Source organism: Pseudoliparis swirei, chromosome 5 (genome assembly GCF_029220125.1).
Source record: "Pseudoliparis swirei isolate HS2019 ecotype Mariana Trench chromosome 5, NWPU_hadal_v1, whole genome shotgun sequence".
NCBI classification, from domain to species: Eukaryota; Metazoa; Chordata; class Actinopteri; order Perciformes; family Liparidae; genus Pseudoliparis; species Pseudoliparis swirei.
In genome coordinates, this window is record NC_079392.1 from 13,484,883 (window position 1) to 13,505,887 (window position 21,005).

Genomic DNA, 21,005 nt, shown 5'->3' on the forward strand with positions numbered 1-21,005 from the left:
TATTCTCGGTATATTTTGTGAGAACATAGAGATTTATGACAAAAGACGGATATATACATTTATACATTCTTCTATACAATGGTGCTGCAACTCAGCAGTTATTTAGCAGTTTTCTTCCATATGGAACATTAATACATCTTCATCCTAAACAGAATGTTTCACCCTCCTGTTACCTTTCGGGTCAATTTGATCCCATTCAATGTTTAATGTCGGTGTTCTTTGGGGTCAATTTGACCCAGGCTGTTTTTCACTGTGTCAAACATATAAGAAATATCAACTTTTTATTTATTTAAAGGGCTATTTAGGTAGTCAACAAACAAACATAAAGTACCTCACACTTAAACTTGGGAAGCAATATTAATTCTAATAATTTTCTGGAGGTTTTAATTGCTGGGGTCAAATTGACCCGAGGGTAAAATATGTTAGTAAATGTAAAGGTAACAGGAGGGTTAAACAGAAATTTGTTCTCTTGTTTGTCAACCATTAACTCCACCATGATACAATCTAAAGGCCTCTAGTCTTCCTTTAGCAGCTGCTGAGGCAAACTGACTGTGTGGGTTTTCTTCATGAACTGGGCCGTGATGAAAGGGACGGCGGGGACACCGCTGCAAAGCTGAAACCTCACCGGCCCGGACAGGTGGACAGATTGACAAGTGACTTTTTTGCTCGGTCGATGCGCGCACGGAGCTCTGTGGCGCGCGAGACGGAGATCGATAAGTGTTAACGCAACGCGAAGAGACAGAAATGACATGCTGCTGTGGAGATACGATCAACAACAGACGTTTAGTGTAATAAAAGAACAAAGACGTGCTATAGAGAACATGTCAGGGGGCGGGCCAATCTCTTTAATGTCATGCGATCTACCAACACTACGCCGCGATCGACTGGCAGGTCGCGATCGACTGGCAGGTCGCGATCGACGTGTTGAGACCCTGATCTACAGGAAGTAAAAGTCGTAACAAGGTTTCCGTAGGTGAACCTGCGGAAGGATCATTACCGATGAACAGCACGACCGTCTGCATGAGAGCGGACAGAGTTCAGATTGAAGTGGTGGATTGGAAGCTCATTTTGCAAGTGACTTTTTTTTCGTCCCGACGACCAACAACAGACGGATTGGAAGCTCATTCTGCGCATGCGTTAAATGCATTAAAAAAAATAACTAGTTAAACCTGTAATTGAATTAACTTGAGTTAACGCGTTATTTTTCACAGCACTACTTTTTACATCTAAAGATGTGGCTCTCAGAGTTAGTGTGTTTGCTATATAACCATAATGTTACAGGTTTGAATCTCAGCCTGGGCTAATTTCTTGCATCACTTTTGTTTTACATTAAATTTACATGACATGGTCTGGACTTCACGTAGAGACATGATGCATGTATATGTTCACATTGTTCTCTCATCTGCGCTCCCGACTGGCGCTAATGAGCGAGGACCCTTTCATCGCTGCTCGCAGCTTTCATTTTTTTTTTTTAGGGTAAGAAAATCGTATAAACACTTGTTTTGCTAAATATGTTGATATGTGCATGCTTTTCTACTCCGCAATACGTTCTTGTAAGTTTTCACTGATCTTGATTTATAGGGTATGGTGCATTCTTGTAGTCATGTACAGTCATGTCTAGATATGGTATCAAACACTATCTTGTTATACTTTGTTGCACCCTGTTTATTGTACTCTACTTACAATTTAACGACTGACGCATTAAGAAATTTTACACAAATGATTCACACAACAGATATGTATTCAAAATGTGAGGAAGTTGTTCAGTATTTAACTTGAAAAGCTTGTTTCAAAGCATTTAAATACGAGAAGCCAGAAAACTGAAGTTACACCTAATCAGACTGGATTTCAAACACTCCTGGAATATAAATAGGTGTAACATTTTAGTCATCTATTTTATTTACATTTTAGCTGAAATTAATACTGCTCCAAGCAGTGAACAGCTTACCTTCTGTGCTGTCTTCACCCCGATTGCCAACACCTCCACATCTTGTCCGGCGGCATGCGGAGGACTCAGAAGCAGATAAACCCAGAAATCTCTGAGTTTCAATGAGAAAAAGTTGATGTATTAGGCAAAAGAAAATCTGTGGGCAGGCAGAGGTCACACATCCAAAAGGTCTGGCAGTGAGGCTGAGGTGGAGACAAGGCAAAAAACGATGACATCTGGAAAAATGGTTAAAAAGTCAAAATTATGGAACAAAAATCATTACTTGAAAAAATGGCTTGAGAGCTTGGCAAAAACACAGGACAATCTGGTGAATGCTTGCCAAGAAACTGAAGCTTCCTGTTATGGGACAGTTGCACTGATGACTCAGGCAGGGGCAGCTCCACAGACACGCCCACACACTGCAAGAAGAGAAGGGAGCATCCGGGAAACACCTTTCAGCCTGTCTCTAACTGACAATGTTGGTATTGGCAGTGGTGGATAGACATTTTTTCTAAAGTAAAACTTTCAATCCTGCACAGTCGTGCATTTTGTAAGAATATTCTCAAAACTGGGGCACTACGCAGATGGTGGAGAAACAGGCTTCCGGACACGCATGGATTAAGTTATCAACATTTAATGGCAAGAAAAGTGAATCAAACATTCAACGCGCTCTCCCTCGTGTCAAGGCTGCAGGCTCTCGGCTCCTCCCGAGAGCACAACCTTCCCTTCGGGGCTTACCTGAGAAAAGAGAAAGTTCCCTCTACAAACACGCAGTCATATACTCTTCCTGTTTTCGGTCAAACAGTCACTTCCGGTTTCAGTCGCTTTCACAATAAGATTCCCGTCAATTAAAGTCACCTTCACAATAAAAGTCTCTTGTTATTGTAAGTCATTTCACGGATTTCAACCGGCTTCGTCAATCTATAATACTAACATACAGTCACTCTCATGCAACATACATTAATTCTTGCCATTTACATTTGCATAGAGTAAACATTACCCCTATGCTTCATAATACATTAATAACAATATCAATATTCTCCTTAATATTGTCTATTATAATATCTTTCTATATGTATTAATTTAAAACATAAGACCTCTGCAGATGTTATCAAAATAAACTATTACAACTTAACAATTTACACGTTTATTTCTCGTGAAGAGTAAAACAAGGCTGTAACCACAAGGTACCCAGTTCGATTCCCGCTCTCCCCATAGTTGCACGCCGATGAGCAAGACACTGTATCCGCAGTTGTATCCCGTGGCGCTTCACTGCAGCCCACTGCTCCTTGATAACTAAGGATGGGTCAAATGCAGAGAAGAATTTCCCCACAGGGCTAAATAAAAGTTTAAACAAAAGCACCAACATGGTGTAATACTGCCACCTCAAGGACAACAATGGGACAGACCTTTAGGACTTTCGAGTGCATGTTTTAATCTCAAATGGTGGGACATTTGTTTACGGTCTCATTTTGGATCTATTAAAAATATAAGAAAGACACAAGACTCTTGAAAATAGTTGATGTGCCATAAATCCCTTCTCTGTACTGTGACATCGAGGGAAGGTTTTTCTCATGGCCCATCTGCCGCCTCCTCAGTGGTTAGAATTAAGAAGTTTAAACTGTGATAGCTGTTCCTGTTAAAACTGCACATTTTAATGCTTTGCTTGCAGTGTATTTCATTAATGACTCGTGATTTATTCTGTTCTTATTCAGCTGTCTCGGAGGGGTTTTGTGGGAACCAGTTGTCGGTCTGGTTGAAACGTTGCAAAGCATTTTGTTCTCCACATACTGAACAAAATAGTGATTTGTTAAAAGGACTTTCTCCAAGCTAAAAAAAAAGCATAAAATACTATTTAAACATATTTCAATCAGAAGAGACTGGTATTTCAAGTTTAACAAATTCTTACATTTGCATACATTGGAATAGTGCAAAGTCTTTGGTGATTGGACTCCATCCTGAATTAGAATAAGCAAGGGGGGTCCGTGTACATTTTGTTAGTTTGTTTTTTCGTTTCATTCAAAATACGGAAACCAGAAATAACGTGATTTCGTTTTCCGTTTGAAACCAAAAACGGAAAACCACTTCCGTATTTCGTTTCTGTCGTCTGAAACCAAAAACGACAGAATGGAAGTGCTTAAAATGAAAGTTTTAAAAAAGCCAGTGATATATATTTGTATTTAGTGTTCTATGATGCAAACACATAGCAGGGTAACGTCAGAATATTAATTAATCAATATAAATAATTAATAAATAAACCTGGATTTGCACTCCTGAGATGTCAAGTGTATTAATTCCTTTTGTTCCTCTTTTATCCAATAACCAATAATATATAATATATAATAAACCTGCCCACCCACCCTGTCTGTGATATCTCATCAGAGGCCCACACCCCGGGAAGTGGCTGAATGGAGAAGGGGTGGAGGGGTTTCTGTGAGATTCAGACTGAATTCCTGCTGGAAATCACTTCTATATACAGACTCTGGTTCGGTGCTCCGTGACGTCACTAGCGAGTAGCGACGTCACAGCACAGAACCAGAGTCCTTACATGTCATGTGACAATGTTTCCATGGTGACGGACAAGGTCACGGAGATCGAAGGCACTGACAAGAAGTGACTTCCACCAGGAAACCTGTTTAAACTGTATATGCATGTTCATGTTGTGTATGTATATATGTACTTATGTGTGTGCATACTACTGTTTATATCTGTCACGGGACACAACATGTAACTATCTAATCTTTCATGGAACAATGTAATTCTCAGGCCAGCAGACATTGTACAATGGTGGTAAAACGCTCGCTAAACGGCGCTAGCCTTAATTAACTGTCTTCACTTTAACTTCTACAGTTAATAACTGTCAAAATATAAAAGCGAGCGAACATAACATTCATATATATATGGTGCTTATGTACGTTTCTCACCTGTAAACACCAAGAGACTCGCATCAACAGCTGCGTCACTGTCTGTGTTACGCTGGTCTAACTTGTTTGTTTAAGACAATAATTACAGCACCAGTCATGGCAAAACCCGCTACTGCCCCTACTGGCGAACACAAGTATAACAATATTTAAATTCATTCAAATTAGGAAAAATTGGAAAAGTAGCACATCTTCAAATTTAGGAAGCTGGAACCATAACATGTTTTTTTAATTATTTAAAGTGAAATTATTATCAACAATTTTTTTCTTTTTTCTTCTTCTCTTAAGCAACTAATTGATTAATCTAATAATATTTTTAGCTGAACTTTGGTAGTTTTACAACAAAATGTATGAAGTAGAAATATTATTAATGATATAATGATAGTAATAAAAAATATGCGTTGTCATGATATATCATATGGTTAAAGTCATTCATAAACCAACTTCCCTTTCTTTGGCCTGAACAACAAGGACTCGTGAGCTCTGCTGAGCCATGACTCTGTTCCTTGACTCTGTTCCTTGAGTCTGTTCTGCCTCGACCTGGTTGTCACGATACTAACATTATAACTTCTATACAATACCTGGCATAAATATCAGGATACCAGATAAGAGCACAAAGAGTTTATTTATTCACATTAACATTAAACCAGTTTGACTGAGGGTTAAGATTCATAACTTAATATTTTAAATAAACTTTAACATTGAACTAGTGCTGTCTTTTTACTTTTGACCGAATTGTTTGCAATTACATGTGTAATATAACTATATATACATACAAATATATATATATGTATATAACATAGTTATTATATATACACATATTTATATATAATCTAAATATTTCTAAACAATATATATTTGTTTTTATTTTTTACACAATATATATACAATATGTGTATGATTATTTTATTATTTTGAATTGTGTATATATACAAATATATATATCACACACAATTCAAAATAAAATTTATATTTTAAGAATAATGAAAAAAGCAGGGTTGACATTTTGTTTGACTAAAGAATTATTTCTCGTGAATAATTCGAGTAAACTCATGAGCAAGAACAGCTGATGTGGTGACATCAAGAAAGCTGCTGTTCTAATCGCAGAAAGACCGTCCTCCCAAGACCAGACTCTAGAGACACGACTGAGATACAATGATGTGCAGATTACATCACGTACAAGTGAGTATTTCTGAAAAACATTAGGAAAAATCAAATGTGCCATTGAGCTCCAACTGTCTTATTTACTTCTTCAATAGAGGTGTTCTTGAAGTCTGAGTTGATCCATTATATTCTCCAGGTTTGAAGAGGTTAAACAATAAAGAACAATCTTTATTGAAAGGGCTTTGATTCCTGAGCTTTCAAAACGGAGCACTGTCTTGATGAAAATACATTTCAGTCGTTAGAAAAGGTGATTTACAAAATGCAAAACTCAAAAGCACAAGAACACGACCCACCATGAGACAATGAGAGTAAAAGTCAGGATGTGACCCAGTCCACTTCTTTTAATGGTCAAACAAACAAGCAGAATAATGAAACACTCAACATTAAACTTAGAACTCAACTAATCTTTTCAGTAAACAGTGTTTCATCTTCTGTCATATTTTTAATCACAACTAGGAGCTGATCACCATCATTGATCCACCTACAAAAAAATAAATAGTAGATAATAAACAGATGAATTGTTGATAGAACTGAAACAAAGTACAAAACAACAAACAAAGCTTGTTTAATTAAGATTAATATGAGAGCGGTGTAGTGGTGTGGTCATTCCCAGCGAGGTGGTCAGAGCATGGCTCTGTACAGAGGGAGGGAGTGGCACAGGAAGCGGTCCTGCTCCATACACAGCAGCAGATCCCTCAGCATGACGCGGGTCACCCTCTGAATGCTCGGTCTGGGCAGCAGGGTCACCTGAGAGAGTGAGAGAGAGAGTGAGCGACACATCTCTTTTGTTTTTCTTTAGACATTCACTGAAACCTCGGCACAGCCCTCGTGCTTTCACGCTACAAATCAAAGTCAACCAAGTCCTTGAATTAATATGGAGACAAACAATCCTCGTTTCAAGGACGATGCCTCAACAAATACTTCCTGTCTGAGTATGTGCAGTAACAGCGTTCACTCCAAACACAATCACTCCTCTAGGTAGCCGTCATGCGTGTGGGCTGTGCCAGCGGAGGTGAAGCCCTGTGGCTGTTGAGGAAAGAGCAAACAGGCAGCCGGCTGCGCTGGGTAATGGAGAGAGAAGGCAGAGTACGCAGTTAGCAGAGCGTCCTGGTCTTTAAAAACACACAGAATGAAAGGCTCCGTGAGCTAAGCCGACAGGCTCACACATGCTAGCTGTGGTACTGTGGGCCCGTGAGCCGAGGAGGCAGCCAACGGGCAAGGGATGGGTTTGGTCTTCTGCAGCTCGCCGTTCACAAGAAGTCAACAGATACATTTGCACGAGTCCTGGTGGTGCAAGAAACATCCGAGCATGTTTTCAATGAAAACCCTTATGTTTAGTTAAACATAGGGATATTACATGTCTAGAGCAAACAGAGCTACTTAACTGCTGATTCTGACAAATTCGAGGAGGGAAAATGAATATTGGAATATTCAAACAGTGGTCAGTCACACAACCTTACTTTCATTTAGCACATGCTTCTCGTAGAGACCGGCCTGTATTCTCATCTTCTCCCTGCGTTGGTTCATCGTATCGTATTTGAGTTAGAAGCCTTCCTGTTTTCTGCTCCCTGTAATTTGCTGATGATGAACACTCGCACTTGCTCCATGATTACCTGCTGTTCAGTAATCACCACTCTGCTGCTCACAGTTCCTCTCTTTTTTTACAGAAATATTCTTTTTATTTACATTTTTACGTTTATTTATGACAATGAAACAACACTTCCTCACAGCTGTTTCACATTAAAAGCCTCCCAGGAGTTTAAATGACAATTCTACCATTCCCGAATAGGCTTTTAATGTGAAATATCTGCTGGCGGTGGGAGTTTCACTGCAATCCTTCAGCAGGCAGTGAATGTACGTCGTTGTGGCAGAAACGAGTAAACAACTCACCCACCGTCTCGTCCTACCCGCCGTTGGAAGACAGCAGACTCATATTTTGACTCGGATTTGACACATTGTTGCTCTGTTCTTCGTCATTTCTTTGGAGCAGATGGCTCGGGACAACGCGTTGCACCTGTAGGGTCAACGTTTCCACCGCAGACCAACCTGGCTTCCCGTCTGCTCCATTGGTCTCTTCTTGCGAGGCCCGATGGCGGCCAGGGCCGTGAGGTTGGCCTCTCGTTGCTGCAGCTGAGCGTCTTCCATCTGTTGGAGCTGAAAAGGGAAGAGAGACGCAGGATTAGTGAGAATAGAGTCGACATGAACAGCAAGGTAACCTTTTTATAGTTCCTAGACACTTCTCTACAGTTTACAACGGAACACAGAACCGAGACGTCGTGAGCAGGAGTCCACTTGGTTAAAAATGAACAAACCTGAGCTAAACACCCACTGAGTGTTACGTGACACTTTGTTTCATAAGAATACAAATAATAAATGCATTAGTTCAATTCATTTTGGAAACTAAATTAAATACTCTGGGAAAAAGACTTTCCCTTTTAGATGAGACGTCAGCGTGATACCACTCGGCTTCCCTTCCTGACCTCATATTTTTAGACCTGTATTTTGTAGCTTTCAATTTAATAGTCCAATCTAAAATGTTATATTTAGTAGTATTAACATGAACGCCCAAACTTGACCAACCCGTAGTCAATGTTGCTAGGTCGGACGAGCTTGTCAAAAAGAAACTTGGAGATGAGCAGAACCTGGAGCAGGACCTGGATCAGGGCCTGGATCAGGACCTGGATCAGGGCCTGCAGCAGGACCTGGATCAGGGCCTGCAGCAGGACCTGGATCAGGGCCTGGATCAGGACCTGGATCAGGGCCTACAGCAGGACCTGGATCAGGACCTGGATCAGGGCCTGGATCAGGGCCTGGATCAGGGCCTACAGCAGGACCTGGATCAGGGCCTACAGCAGGACCTGGATCAGGGCCTGGATCAAGACCTGGAAAGTACAGAATAAACATTATAAACTCAAGTGTTGACCACTTACCAGCTGGTGAACATACGATAGGGTAGCTCAAATACAGCGCTGTGTGGGTGGGTGTCAGTATATGAAGAATTCTCCTGCAGACTGGAGCTGTCCTGGTCCCGGGTGGAGCTGTCGGCGACCTGCTACAGAACCTGTGAGACCTCTGAGATGCTTCAGATACAGATCCAACGCAGCGGGAAGAGCGCCGACCCGGCGTACGTCGCCATCCAGGTACGCGGGCGGCGCCCTTTCCTCCACGCTCTGTGCCTCTGCCGTCATGTTTATAAAAGTGCTGCTAATCAGAAATATTATCATAATAACATTTGTGCAGGTGGAGGAGGGATCGGCAAAACCCGGCAGGGACTTCACTCACAGCACAGCCGGCCTCATCCAGTTCGACCCAGGTCTGACTTTACTGTGCGTCGCTTAGCAGGAGACACCGCCTGAGGGCGCTCGAGTTCCTTTCAGAACGGGGACGGGCACCAAAACCCTCTCCTGGTTTAAATCATTGGTGCAAAAAATATTTAAGTTTTGCTTTAGGAGAGGGGTAGTCAAGTCCCAGAGGGCATTGCTCAAAGAAACAGCCAATCAGACAGCTTCAGGTGGATTCAGCACCTCTGGTGCAGCGTTTGGTATCTATGGTTACTCCTGCGATAGATCGATTTTGTGTTTCCCATCCCGTCTCTTGATTAGGAGTCAGTGTGAAAACCTGGAACATTTACCTGATAGATGACGGTCTAGAGGAAAACCACGAGACCTTCTCTGTTACCCTGAAAAGCCCCAAAAACGCCGTCCTGGGGCAGAGGACCTCCGCTAGTGTGGAAATCATCGACCCCAGAGGAGGTAAAACCTCATCACGAGTCAGTCGTTTAGAAATACTTGGAATTGGAGATATTTTTGCAAGGATACAAAGAAGGTGCTTACTCTGCTGTCTGCTAGGCCGGTGCAATCCAGACGACCTGAAGGTGGAAGAGGATGGGACGCGACTCCCTCCTCTTCCTCCAGGCCTCCCGGACCCTCCCAGACCGAAGGAGGAGGACGCCGTCACCGACATCGAGGCGGAGCTGCTGTGGGAGAACCGGCCTCACCCTCCCCGGGGCGATGTCCCAAACCGCCGACCCTACCTGGACTACGGAGAGGTGGAACCACAGGATCAGGCGGCCCATGACGGCTACAGCCACGTCCACTACCAGGGCCGGCAGCTACCAGGGGAGAGTACTGGGAGCACTGGGAGCACAGGACTGCAGGTGAGCGTTGCTTCCAGTAGATTTTGTTGCCGGAAATGTAAAGTCTTATTTTGTATTAGTGGTATATTTGTTTCATAGTTTTTGTTTTTTCAGAAGCTTTTTTAATGTGTATTATATCTTGCATGGTGGGACAGCAGTTGTTTAAATATGCTTAAATGTTTTACACCAAGCTGATGTTTGAGTGCTTTGTTCAGGTCCATCAGTCTGGAGAGAGAAGGTCTGAGGAGAAGGTCTGGACGGTAAGACACGCTTGTTTGTCCACTGATGATGAAAACACCCAGACCCGCCCGTGTTACCGCCTGGTTCTCCTCAGTTCCACAGTCTGACTCCTCTGCGGGTGGAGGAGCTGAAGCCGGGTGAATCTGGGTGGAGTCGGTCGCCTCATGGTCGCCTCCCGCAGGACTTCCGAGCCGGGGAGCCTCTTCAGATGGACCATCCAGAACCCAGACGCCAACCGGAGCTCCTCCAGCGCAAGGTGCGAACACACAGCTCAGTTTAAATATGTTCTTGTGAAGCATAAACGACAAAAAAAGCCGCTCAAAATCTCCAAGATACTTTGTATACATGTTATTCTACAACAATCCCTCAACACCCCCATGCGTTCCCCTCCTGTTGTCAACAATCGGCCTCATTGTTCCACGTTAAAATGTTGGGATTATTTTCTCTTTTCTTTTTTCAGACGGGGAAGGCGACCAGCAGCTCCTGCCCGGGCGGCTGGACTCACTACAGGATTGATTGATTGATTGATATATTTATTTGTCGTTTGCCAGAGTACAGGTACAAAAGCATCGAAATTACAAGAAAGGGTGGATGAAAGATTACAGCATAACATGAGGGAAGAAAGGCGAAAAACACCCGACTATGCCCCGAGAGGGTACAGTGGGAGCAGGAAAAAACACACCTAAGCATAAAGCATACATTTACACATGACTTTGCAACGGGTAGGGGGGGGAGGTAATCCAACAACTGGGTGATCTAAGCCCATCCATTGGGGGCAGAAGGTAACCAGCACCGACAAGCAGCCAGCGGTCCGCGCCAACACAGCAGCGCCAGCCACAGCCCGCCGGTCCCACTGGGGTGGGTAAAAAGCAAGGCGGCGTGTGGGGAGGGAGGGGAATGCAATCAGTATTATTGAAAGTTCGTGTGTGCGTGTTCTGGTATGTCGTCCTCCCCAGGCCACAACAGACAGAGTTCTCCAGTCCACAGTGCCATGGAATGGAGATAGCCTGAAAGGTCCTGGGAAAACAACCACAGGTGTCTGTGGATAGTGGGGAAGGGAAGGAGAGAGAGGTTCTCACTTCAGCGATCTTCAGGAGTTGTTGTTCCAGTAAACGCCCTTGGCCAAGGCACCGTTCTGGTTGAGGGAGCAAGCAGATAAGATTGGGATTGTTTGGTCTGCCAGCAGCTACATCCAATTTGCGCACCTGCTATTCCACCACTTTCCTCCCATTTTCAAATCGATCCAATTTCGTCGGGCAGCCTTAGGGGCTTTTTACGGGCTATCACCGTTTCCTTAATTTTCCGATAAACCAGGGCAACGCCAAATCCAAACAGAAATCCTGTAATCATAGTTCGAATAGGTAGATGTCATGTCGTCCTCCACGGAACGGCTGGGCTAGGCACACGACACGTCCATCGTAACCAGCTGCAACGTCCGGCAGGGACGGGCAGGTTCCCCCGAACCCAAGCTTCTCGCCGAGAAGACCGTGTCAATTGCGTTGAGAGACCAGTTGATCAGATCATCAGTTGATCGGTCCATGGTTTTTTTTTAGTGAGAAGAGAGTCTCAAGTATAAAACAAGACAAAACATGACGAGAGAAGCCAAGCAGGGAAGGAAGGTCATGGGAGAGGGAGAAAAGACCGAAGAGAGCCAAAGAAGACGCTGCTACATCGTCGGCTCGTCCGTGGCCAGCTGGGCCAGCGCCGAGAGGAGCTGCTCTCTGCTGTAAATGGGTTTTTCTTACTGCAGCCTGGGTCTCATCGCCAGAGTTTTTTATAAAATACAGTTTTAGATGAAAAAATGACAGACAGTAATATTAACTTAATTCCAATAAACTGGATTGTTATTTTCAGCATTAGAGAAGTTTATATATTCAAATATATGTTATTCTGTTTTGTCTCATTCCGACACCGTGAGGATTTTAACAGTTTTTTTTCTAAAAAGGCCTTTAAACAATACACTTGATACATACATGGACAGCACCTTGTTTTGCTCTCAAAAGTCATGAGACAAATGATGAAGTTCGAGCTCCGCCCTATACTATTTTAGCTATGTTTATGGTCTACACCAACTCCTGAACAAATGCTCCACTGTGATCTCCTGTGTGTGTCTGCTGTTCAATGATGAAAGGTCCATTTTACAGTCCTAGAAATTAGACAACAGAACATACCTAACTTCACTAAAAGGCCTCGTATTTTAAATAACATCCTTCTTCAAAGCTATTTCGTTCTGAGGTTTAATACATGTGCAATCAAATATTCTTTCACGGGTATAAGTTTAATCTATTTAGTCAATTAAATTGATCAATTTAAGGATGTGATTTTATTTACATGGATCTCATAAAAACTGTGAATAATAATGCGTACATGCACATGCATCAAGTTTCAGTTAATTTACGTTATATCAGTGCGTCACTGTTCACATTGTGTGGCAGGTTGAACAGCAGCCTGACCAGCGTGCGGTCCAGAAGAGACGTGGTCTGGCTGTGGAAGTTCACAGGGAGGAAGCCATTTTGGATCGGTGAGTGACTGAAAGCCTGATTTACACATCCAACCATTATTATTATTTCCAAATTTTGCAAGAACTGCTCGTACGAACCGATTTGTCCTTAAAGGTATACTATATGTTGTCGGTCGCTTTTCAAAAAAAAGCCTGAGACGTCAAAGTAAAACAGATGTGGAATGAGGACGTTAAAGTGGCGCATGTCTCAATCCTGGTGAGTAATTGTTGCACACTCTGCATGTTTCTCAGGTCTGTCTGGGGGTCCGGGTCGCTGGATGTGGGCTGACGGTCAGACGCTGTCCTTCTCCAAACTGAGGGCGTCCGAGTCCACCGTCGGCTCGGACTGCGTGCTGGTTGAAAACCCCAGAAGCTGGATCTCCACAGGCTGCTCCCCCGAAACTCAACACACATTCATCTGTTCATCGCCGGCTCACTCTCACTGAGAGACACAGTTACCGCTGTCGTCATACCAACCTCTGTGTGAACATGTTCAATTCATTTTTAATTATATGTGAAGATGCTGCTCTACAATTGTTTTCACATTTTTGTCATAATAAAGATTGTTGCAAAAACACAATGTATTGGTCTTTGCATTTTAGATGCAGATCAGTAGTTTAACATGTTAAATCCGTTTCAAATACTGTACTTAAGCACTTTATCTGGATAATTTCTTTTTTTATGCCACTTTATAATTCTCATCCACTACATCTATACTTCACTACATTCATTTGACAGCTTTAATTACTTTACAAGCAACGGTTTTCACACACAAAACAAAATATCTTCTTATTAATTGAACTAACCAACAGTTTGTACAAACACATGTGAAATGATCAGTCCATTAATGGCCACTTCAGTGGCACGTGAATGGCTCTTATTTATGATATCTTTGTAGTTTGGCTTTCATGAAGAAATGTTACTTTGTTGATTGTTGTTGCTCTGAGTTTGTTCTCATAATGCACTTATTGTAAGTCACTTTGGATAAAAGCGTCAGCTAAATGACATGTAATGTCCATTAATGGGTCCATAATTAAAATAATCACCAGACTGATCAATCATGAAAATAATAGTTAATATCAGAATGAGCACCACTCCAAAATCTACAACAGTAAAACTTGTTTTTTACATGATTGCGAGTATAAAAAATAAAATGATATATATAATAGTATAACCGGCACAGGGGATATCTTTCTGCATTGGGTACTTATTATTCGTGCTTAAGATAATGCTAAGATAACTTTGTCTTCCCATTAAAGTTAGTCTGTCGTATATTTGTTTCTAGTTTTCCTTCACTTGTAAATTAATGTAGTTTTAAAAAGTATTTTAGACGAGCTAGAGACAGTTACAGACTGAGACAAATCTGAGTTTGAATGGAAAGTCTATTGAATGTACTTTGTGCATCGAATGAACTTACAGGTTTATCAGAGGTCTGCATGTTGGAATCCAGTTCCATCTTTATGAAACCAGCCTGAAAGTGAAACAATCAGCAGAGGGCAGCACAACCACACAGAGGCTGGGATTCTCGTCAAGCCAGTCCCCAATATCAAAACAAACAAACCAGATTGTAAATTGTGAAACAAAATTATAAACATAAATAATTAGGATGCTGTTTATTGATAGTGGAACAAGAGTTGGTCCATTTTTCTGGACTTTAAGAAGAAAACACTTTCGTCCTGGTGAGTAAAATCACATAACTTTTTCTTCTTCAGATTACATCAACCAAATAACTTTGAAATTGAAATGTTAACATGTTGCTATGATGGTTGTTTCTCACAGTAATTAATAACTTATCTAGTCAGACAAGTCCAACGACTCCTACAAGCCACTAGGAACAGGGCTTTGTTGCACCGCCGCATTGTCAGGCCAAACAACGCCCCGTACTTTTAAAATAACCACAACATACCATTCTATTCAATTCAATTCAGTTTATTTGTATAGTCCATTTTCACAAATTAGAAATTAGTCTCAGAGTGCTTTACAATCTGTACATTTAGACATCCCAGTCCCAAAACCTCACATCGGATCAGGAAAAACTCCCAAACAACCATTCACAGGAAAAAAGGGAAGAAACCTTCAGGAGAGCAACAGAGGAGGATCCCTCTCCAGGATGGACAGAAGCAATAGATGTAATGTGTACAGAAGGAATCATTATACACAAATCCAAACACAGTAACAACACAATCAATGAATATGACAGTGTATGAGTAGTTGGTAGTTGGCATATTCCGAGATCCAGACCTCCACGATTCATCATTCTGTCGTGTGCGTTATGGTTGTGGGTCTTTGTTTTGGAGTTTCCTGTCTCTCGTGTCCTCGGTTATCTTCACTTCCTGCCCTTGTGATTAGAGTGGTATAGCATCTCGACACGACAGCTAACAGGAAGAGACTAAAGTCCTTCCTTCCTGCTGCCGTCAGGCTGCACAACCAGCTGAGCTCCCAGTAGACCACTAAACACTTAATTCACTGCAATATTAATACCAATACACTGTGGAAATAGTAATACATTTATTCTGAACATGTGTATTTATTATTGTGTATATTATTCAGCTACCGTAGCCTGTTTACTGTTTTATGTTCTGTTTACTGACTATATATTTGATCTACTATGTCTGGTGTGCACTTTACCATGTAAAAGAAGCTCCACACAAACCTATTTATTTTCGTAGGATTCTCTCATGTTTAGCTGAAGCCAGTTTCCCTTGTGCTGCAGCTGGATTGCATTTCTGTCAGAAACACACAGTGGGTTGGACCAATGTGGGTTTTGAGAGGAGCTACTGGCAGCTCTGGACGTTGTTATAGTGGGTGTGACGCAACACCGAGGCCACCTTTTGTTCAACAAACAATGGCGGCTCCTGAAGAGCTTTGCATAGATGCTGCAATAGCATCATTTGCATCAGAAGCGGAGAGTATTTTTAACTGATTCTCCGTGTACGCAACCCGCTGTGTACGCAACCCGCTGAGTAAAGACATTGAGTGTCCTGGGAGTGGACGTGGACATGGTGGAGGAGTACAAGTACCTGGGCGTCTCCATCGACAGCCGACTGAACTGGAAGGCCAACATCAACGCTGTGTACAAGAAGGGGATGAGTCGACTCTTTTTCCTGAGAAAGCTTCGATCCTTCAACGTGTGCAGCAAGATGCTGGAGTTATTCTACCAGTCGGTTGTCGCCAGTGTGCTGCACTTTGCCATTGTCTGCTGGGGAGCAGCATCGAGCCGGTGACACCAGCCGTCTTAACAAACTGGTTAGGAAGGCTGGCTCCATCATCGGCTGCCAGCTGGAGCACCTGGAACAGGTGGTGGAGAGGAGGACGTTGAAGAAACTTGTGTCCATATTGGACAACCCGGACCACCCTCCACCACCTCCTACAGGGACAGAGGAGGACTTTCTCCAGACGTCTCCTCACGCTCCGCTGCCACAAGGACAGATACAGGAGAACATTCCTGCCGACGGCTATGAGGCTCTACAACAGTTCACCTCTTGCCAGATCACCCTAACCCTTCTTATATTTTGTGTTTTTTATTTTATTTTTATTTTTTATTCTTGTGTTGCTGCTACTGGCTCGACAAATTTCCCCTTGGGGATTAATAAAGTATATTTCTATTCTTCTTCTTCTTCTTGCACCCTACAGAGGCTTGAGTCTGCGTCATGCTGTCTTTGGTCCTCAGTCCTTAACACATGTCAAATAATATCAATTAGCCATTTCTGACTCCTATACTATTATCTACATTAATTAATAACATTATACTATCTTACAGCAACTAAATACAAACTACGGTCCCACCTCTAAAAGGGTAAATAGCAACTCATAGTTAAGTATCTTGGTGGCTGGTCAGCACCTTTACAGTTCAAACCATTTGGCAAAATCCTGTCTTTACAGAAAATGTACAGAAAACCATCAATCACATTTGTCACACAAGATTTATTCCACATTAACTTGTTCAAACATGTTTATGATGATGTTACAAAAGTCAAATATAAAAATACAAAATGATTGAGGATAGCGCAATGGTTCTCAACTGGGATTTGGGAGCTCCAGGGTTCTCTATTTCTTTGAGAAAATCACCAAGAGTTAATTTTCACCGTTAAGTGCTTTTTACATGTTTGTACAAAAATGAGCTCCACTTATGTTTAGCAAATGTGCCACATCTGCAAAAGACATTTTAAAAATCCTCAGAAAGTTAATGATTACTGTTAATAAAAGATAAGAAGTCATAAAAACTAACGTTACATGTGCAGCTATATTGACCTTCATGATTGTTATTGAATACTGCAATCTGTCTTTTTAATCAGATGCACATTTTTATCAGGTGCGTTTAAAGTTCGATTGCAGTGAGTCACTGGCTGCCACACATTTCTTAAAGGTACAGTTCATGCGTCAGTGCTCGTGTTGCATTTGTTTGTACAACAATTAATATGCCTATTATGATATTTGCACCTGCAAATATATTAATAGGAGATAATTTGGCAAATGAGCCACATCCACAAGAGACAACCATATATAAACAACACAAAAAAATGTTACGATATTAATTGTCATAAAAAATCTTATAAAGACAAACATTTATATATAGTGCTGCAGGATCACCATGTAACCCAACAATCCCTCTTAATCAAATGCACATGTGCTTTTTATCAAGTGTGTTTAAAGTTCCATCACAGTAAGTCACTGGCTAATACACTTATTTTTTCAAAAGGTACAGTTCAGTTGTCAAATAAATGAATAGTTTGGCATAAATGCCACATCTGTAAGAGAAAACCAACATAACAAATACTAGATGAAAAAAAAGAATAGAAAAAAGACATATTCAGCTTCAATATTCAACTGTATTGAGCTGCCATATGTTCTATTTAACTCAGCAATCTGTCTGATATCACATGCTCATGTAGTTTTATGAGATGTTTGAAATTTCATGAGTGAGTTCAGATTTTTTCACACTGTACAGTTCATGTCTTTGTGCTTCCGATGCACTTTGTTTGTACAATCAAATACCTTAGTTGTCATACTGGATATCATATGCCAGTAGTCCATTAATAGCAAAACCAAGGTAGAAGGAAACCTTTTCTGTGCTTGCACCACTTCTTATTCCAGCAATGAAGGCTGGACGCACAGGGATTTTCATTTTGCCATAAATGGCAAACAGCTCTCCTTGTTCAGTGGTTCCACTGACTCTTTGAAGGCGGTTGATAATTGCTTTGTATTTAAATATATCTCCATTCCGCCAAATTTGAGCTAAGGTGTCACGGGGCATCTTTTTAAAAGTCTCACTCAGTTGCCGTTTAGAAACCAGTCTCTTGAGTCCCTCTTCTTTTCCCAGGTAGAGGTGGGCAACAGTGCTCCTTTTTCGAAACGATAAAACCGGGTGCTTTGAGTTCCGAATTGCTTTCACGTATGATACAATGTCTGTGTTTTCTTGCCTAGGACTTGGCCAGAGTAACAGCAGAGCCAGGTAGTATGGATCTGGGAAGGAATACCAACTTCCTACTTCTTGGAGAGTATTCAAAAGTAGATCAGACAGGTATCTGTGACTCTTTACCTGTTTAGATTTTGGATTCAAAAGGTAAAGAACTATGTTTGACAAAATGTAGTTGATCGTTTCCTTTGTCTTTTGATGTTGGTTGATGAATTGTTGTTGGCGCAAGAATGCATAGCATTCTGTGATGCTCTCAATCTCTTCGGCAGGATTGTCCAAATGCTGAAGAATTCCTGCAAATGTATCTGCACATTTCTCTTCAAGAAGGTATCTTCGTTGTACAATATCAATTTCCAAATTGAATTTAGGATTGCCATGTCGTTCTTTTTCTATTTCCTCTGATGTAGTGCAAAAAAGATCTACATACTTTTTAAAAAGTTGATTGATATTCCGACGGTTCTTTGAATCAAATTCGGAATTCTTTGATTTTATATTCGTGAAGTAGTAGACCAGAAGTTCAAAAATTTCTTTTGCTTGAGTTTTCAAACTCTGGAGAAACTGCTCGTGTTCTTTGATGATCTCCACATATCTGTTGTTGATTTCATTCTCCTCTTTATACACATTGGTGATTTGCATTGATTTTTTCAGAAAACTCTGCAGGTACTTCTTTTTCATTGCATCCCTTCCCTCAAAGAACGGCAACTTGCTCAATATCTCAAAAACCAGGAAGACAATATCCAGCACACCCAAATAGCCAAAAACATTGTATGAATTTTTGGGATAGTCTTTTGACTCATCATCAGCGGCTTCTGTCTCCGGTTCATTCTCTTCATTTGCCAGCTCTTGGGCCCTTCTAAATGCTGTGATAGCATTTTCTGCCATTTTGATGTTTGTCTTTAAGTCTTCTGGATTCCGTGATGTCTCCTGCTTTTCCCTGGGGTTGTTAGATTTTAAATTGCTTTTGTGAATCTGCCCAATTGTGTCAAATGTGAATGGGTTTTGTTTGATGTTCTTGGCCTTTTCAGCCCATTGCAGAGCCTCTGGGAAGTCCTTCTCCTTGATGTACAAATATCTAGCCAATGCCTGAGGAATAGATGCACACGTCACAAACCTGGAAGAAGCTTTCACAAAGATTTCTTGGACAGTTTGTCTCCCTTGATCTTTGTGGATTTTTCCTATGAGAGAAGAAAATGGTTCTCTCTCATCTCCATCTTTCTTTCGCTGCCTTGCCACCAACATTTCTTCAATTGAGCACATGAATCTGTCTTTGACAGATCCAACACGGAAGAACAGATCACATTGAAGAATGTCCATCGTGATATCACTTACTCTCATAGAGCAGCTTCTCTCCAACTCTTCCAGACACGCAGATGCTATGGAGTGATGCAGGATTCGGATTCCTTTGTATCCTCCCAAGTCTTCAACTATGTCAATGAAGAGAAAGTTGGAATATGGTTCCATTCGGCCCATTATGCTGTCATTCTTCCAATGTATCATTTTCATCCCCAAAAAATCTTGACAGAGAGAGAGAGATATTTCAGATTCTTCCACATAGGTGTTAAGTAACACTAGGAAGGCAAACAGTCTGGCTTCCCTTGAGCTAGAATCAAAATTCTCCAGCATGTTACGAGCAAGATCCTCAATGTATTTTCTGTCAAAATTGCTCTTCATGATCATGAAGCTGTAAAAGTTTTCAGGTTTTGCATGAGTTTCTTGAAGATCTCTGAGTTTCTTTTCAAACTCCTTCTGTTCTTCTGGTGTCAATGAAGCAGTTATGTACTGACTTTGTCCTGTGTTGTGCTGTTTGTATTGCTCCTTTGGGCTGTGGGAACGAACACAGTTTAGGATGATGACTTTACAGTTTGATGCTTCCCCACATTCATGTTTAAGCCATATTCTACCTCTTTTTGTATGCAGTTCACAAGCTCGTGAGGATTCTCGGTTTCTTTTGAATCATCGACCAACAGCAAAACTGGAAACATTTTTTCACTTTCAAGTTTCATGAGCGTACCGACTTGAGTCGCAACTTCTTTCTTTGACAGTGCGTTGTCTTTCAGCACAGTACACCTGAGCTCTTGACGGAGATCCCACATCACATGCATTGCTAAAGTGGTACCTCCACAGCCTGGATGGTGAAACAGATTGAGTAGAGCACACATTTTTGTATCCTTCAACTGAGACCTAATCATCTTTTTCACATTTTCGTACTTGTCCCGTTTAACAAATGGCTTCTCTTTGTCTTTGTCACAAAAGTAGAAGTTCCACCATTTGACTTTGCCTCCTTTGTAGAATTCCTCCTCAACTCTGATTCTGTGGTCAAGGAACTCTGAACTGTTTTCATCAATTGTGTTTTCACACTGATTCAGGCACAAAATATCCAGAGCTGTCAATAAATCTTCATCCCTCTGCTTTAGAACAACACAGCTAGAACCAGAAGAGGGAAGCAATCTTTCAGATGACTGGTTGAATGGTCCCAGTGCCATTATAGTGCCATTGACCTCACTGAGGGTCAGCTCATATATCGATCGAGAATCAATGTCAGAGTCACACTTTTCTTGTACAAGATCCCGCCATTTCTCATACATGCCCTGAGATTCACAAATAGTGATGGTGCTTTCCTCTTTTGTTTGTTTGATGAAAGATTTGTATATGTCAAACATTGGGTCTTTCTCGGTGTCCACAGGTGACAGTAAGAGGAAAAT

General features: G+C 41.5%; 3 protein-coding genes across 6 annotated transcripts; 2 read left to right on the forward strand and 1 right to left on the reverse strand.

Annotated features, from left to right (window-relative positions):
• Positions 1 to 6,561: 6,561 nt before the first annotated feature.
• LOC130193941 (transcription initiation factor TFIID subunit 4B-like) lies at positions 6,562 to 8,333 on the reverse strand. Of its 4 annotated transcripts, none has more exons than XR_008831733.1 (2): positions 8,059 to 8,333; positions 6,562 to 7,068 (listed from the first exon to the last, which is right to left on the reverse strand). XR_008831733.1 is itself a non-coding variant. In XM_056414782.1 (2 exons), the coding sequence occupies exons 1-2, from the start codon at positions 8,155 to 8,157 to the stop codon at positions 6,634 to 6,636; spliced, it is 225 nt and encodes a 74-aa protein (XP_056270757.1). In that variant the 5' UTR covers positions 8,158 to 8,333; the 3' UTR covers positions 6,562 to 6,633. The 4 variants fall into 4 exon arrangements, 1 of the variants encoding a protein (XP_056270757.1); XR_008831732.1 differs by having other exon boundaries at positions 6,562 to 7,073; XR_008831734.1 differs by lacking the exon at positions 8,059 to 8,333 and adding an exon at positions 7,907 to 8,052.
• A 614-nt stretch (positions 8,334 to 8,947) lies between these two features.
• LOC130194204 (uncharacterized) lies at positions 8,948 to 10,907 on the forward strand. The gene is made up of 7 exons (XM_056415099.1): positions 8,948 to 9,152; positions 9,253 to 9,325; positions 9,615 to 9,764; positions 9,861 to 10,168; positions 10,363 to 10,407; positions 10,482 to 10,643; positions 10,848 to 10,907. Exons 1-7 carry the CDS (start codon positions 9,090 to 9,092, stop codon positions 10,905 to 10,907), a joined length of 861 nt encoding a protein of 286 aa, XP_056271074.1. The 5' UTR covers positions 8,948 to 9,089.
• Positions 10,908 to 11,029: 122 nt separating this feature from the next.
• Positions 11,030 to 13,654, forward strand: LOC130194205 (FRAS1-related extracellular matrix protein 1-like). Its single transcript, XM_056415100.1, has 4 exons — positions 11,030 to 11,042; positions 12,035 to 12,113; positions 12,823 to 12,908; positions 13,140 to 13,654. Exons 1-4 carry the CDS (start codon positions 11,030 to 11,032, stop codon positions 13,331 to 13,333), a joined length of 372 nt encoding a protein of 123 aa, XP_056271075.1. The 3' UTR covers positions 13,334 to 13,654.
• Positions 13,655 to 21,005: the final 7,351 nt, after the last annotated feature.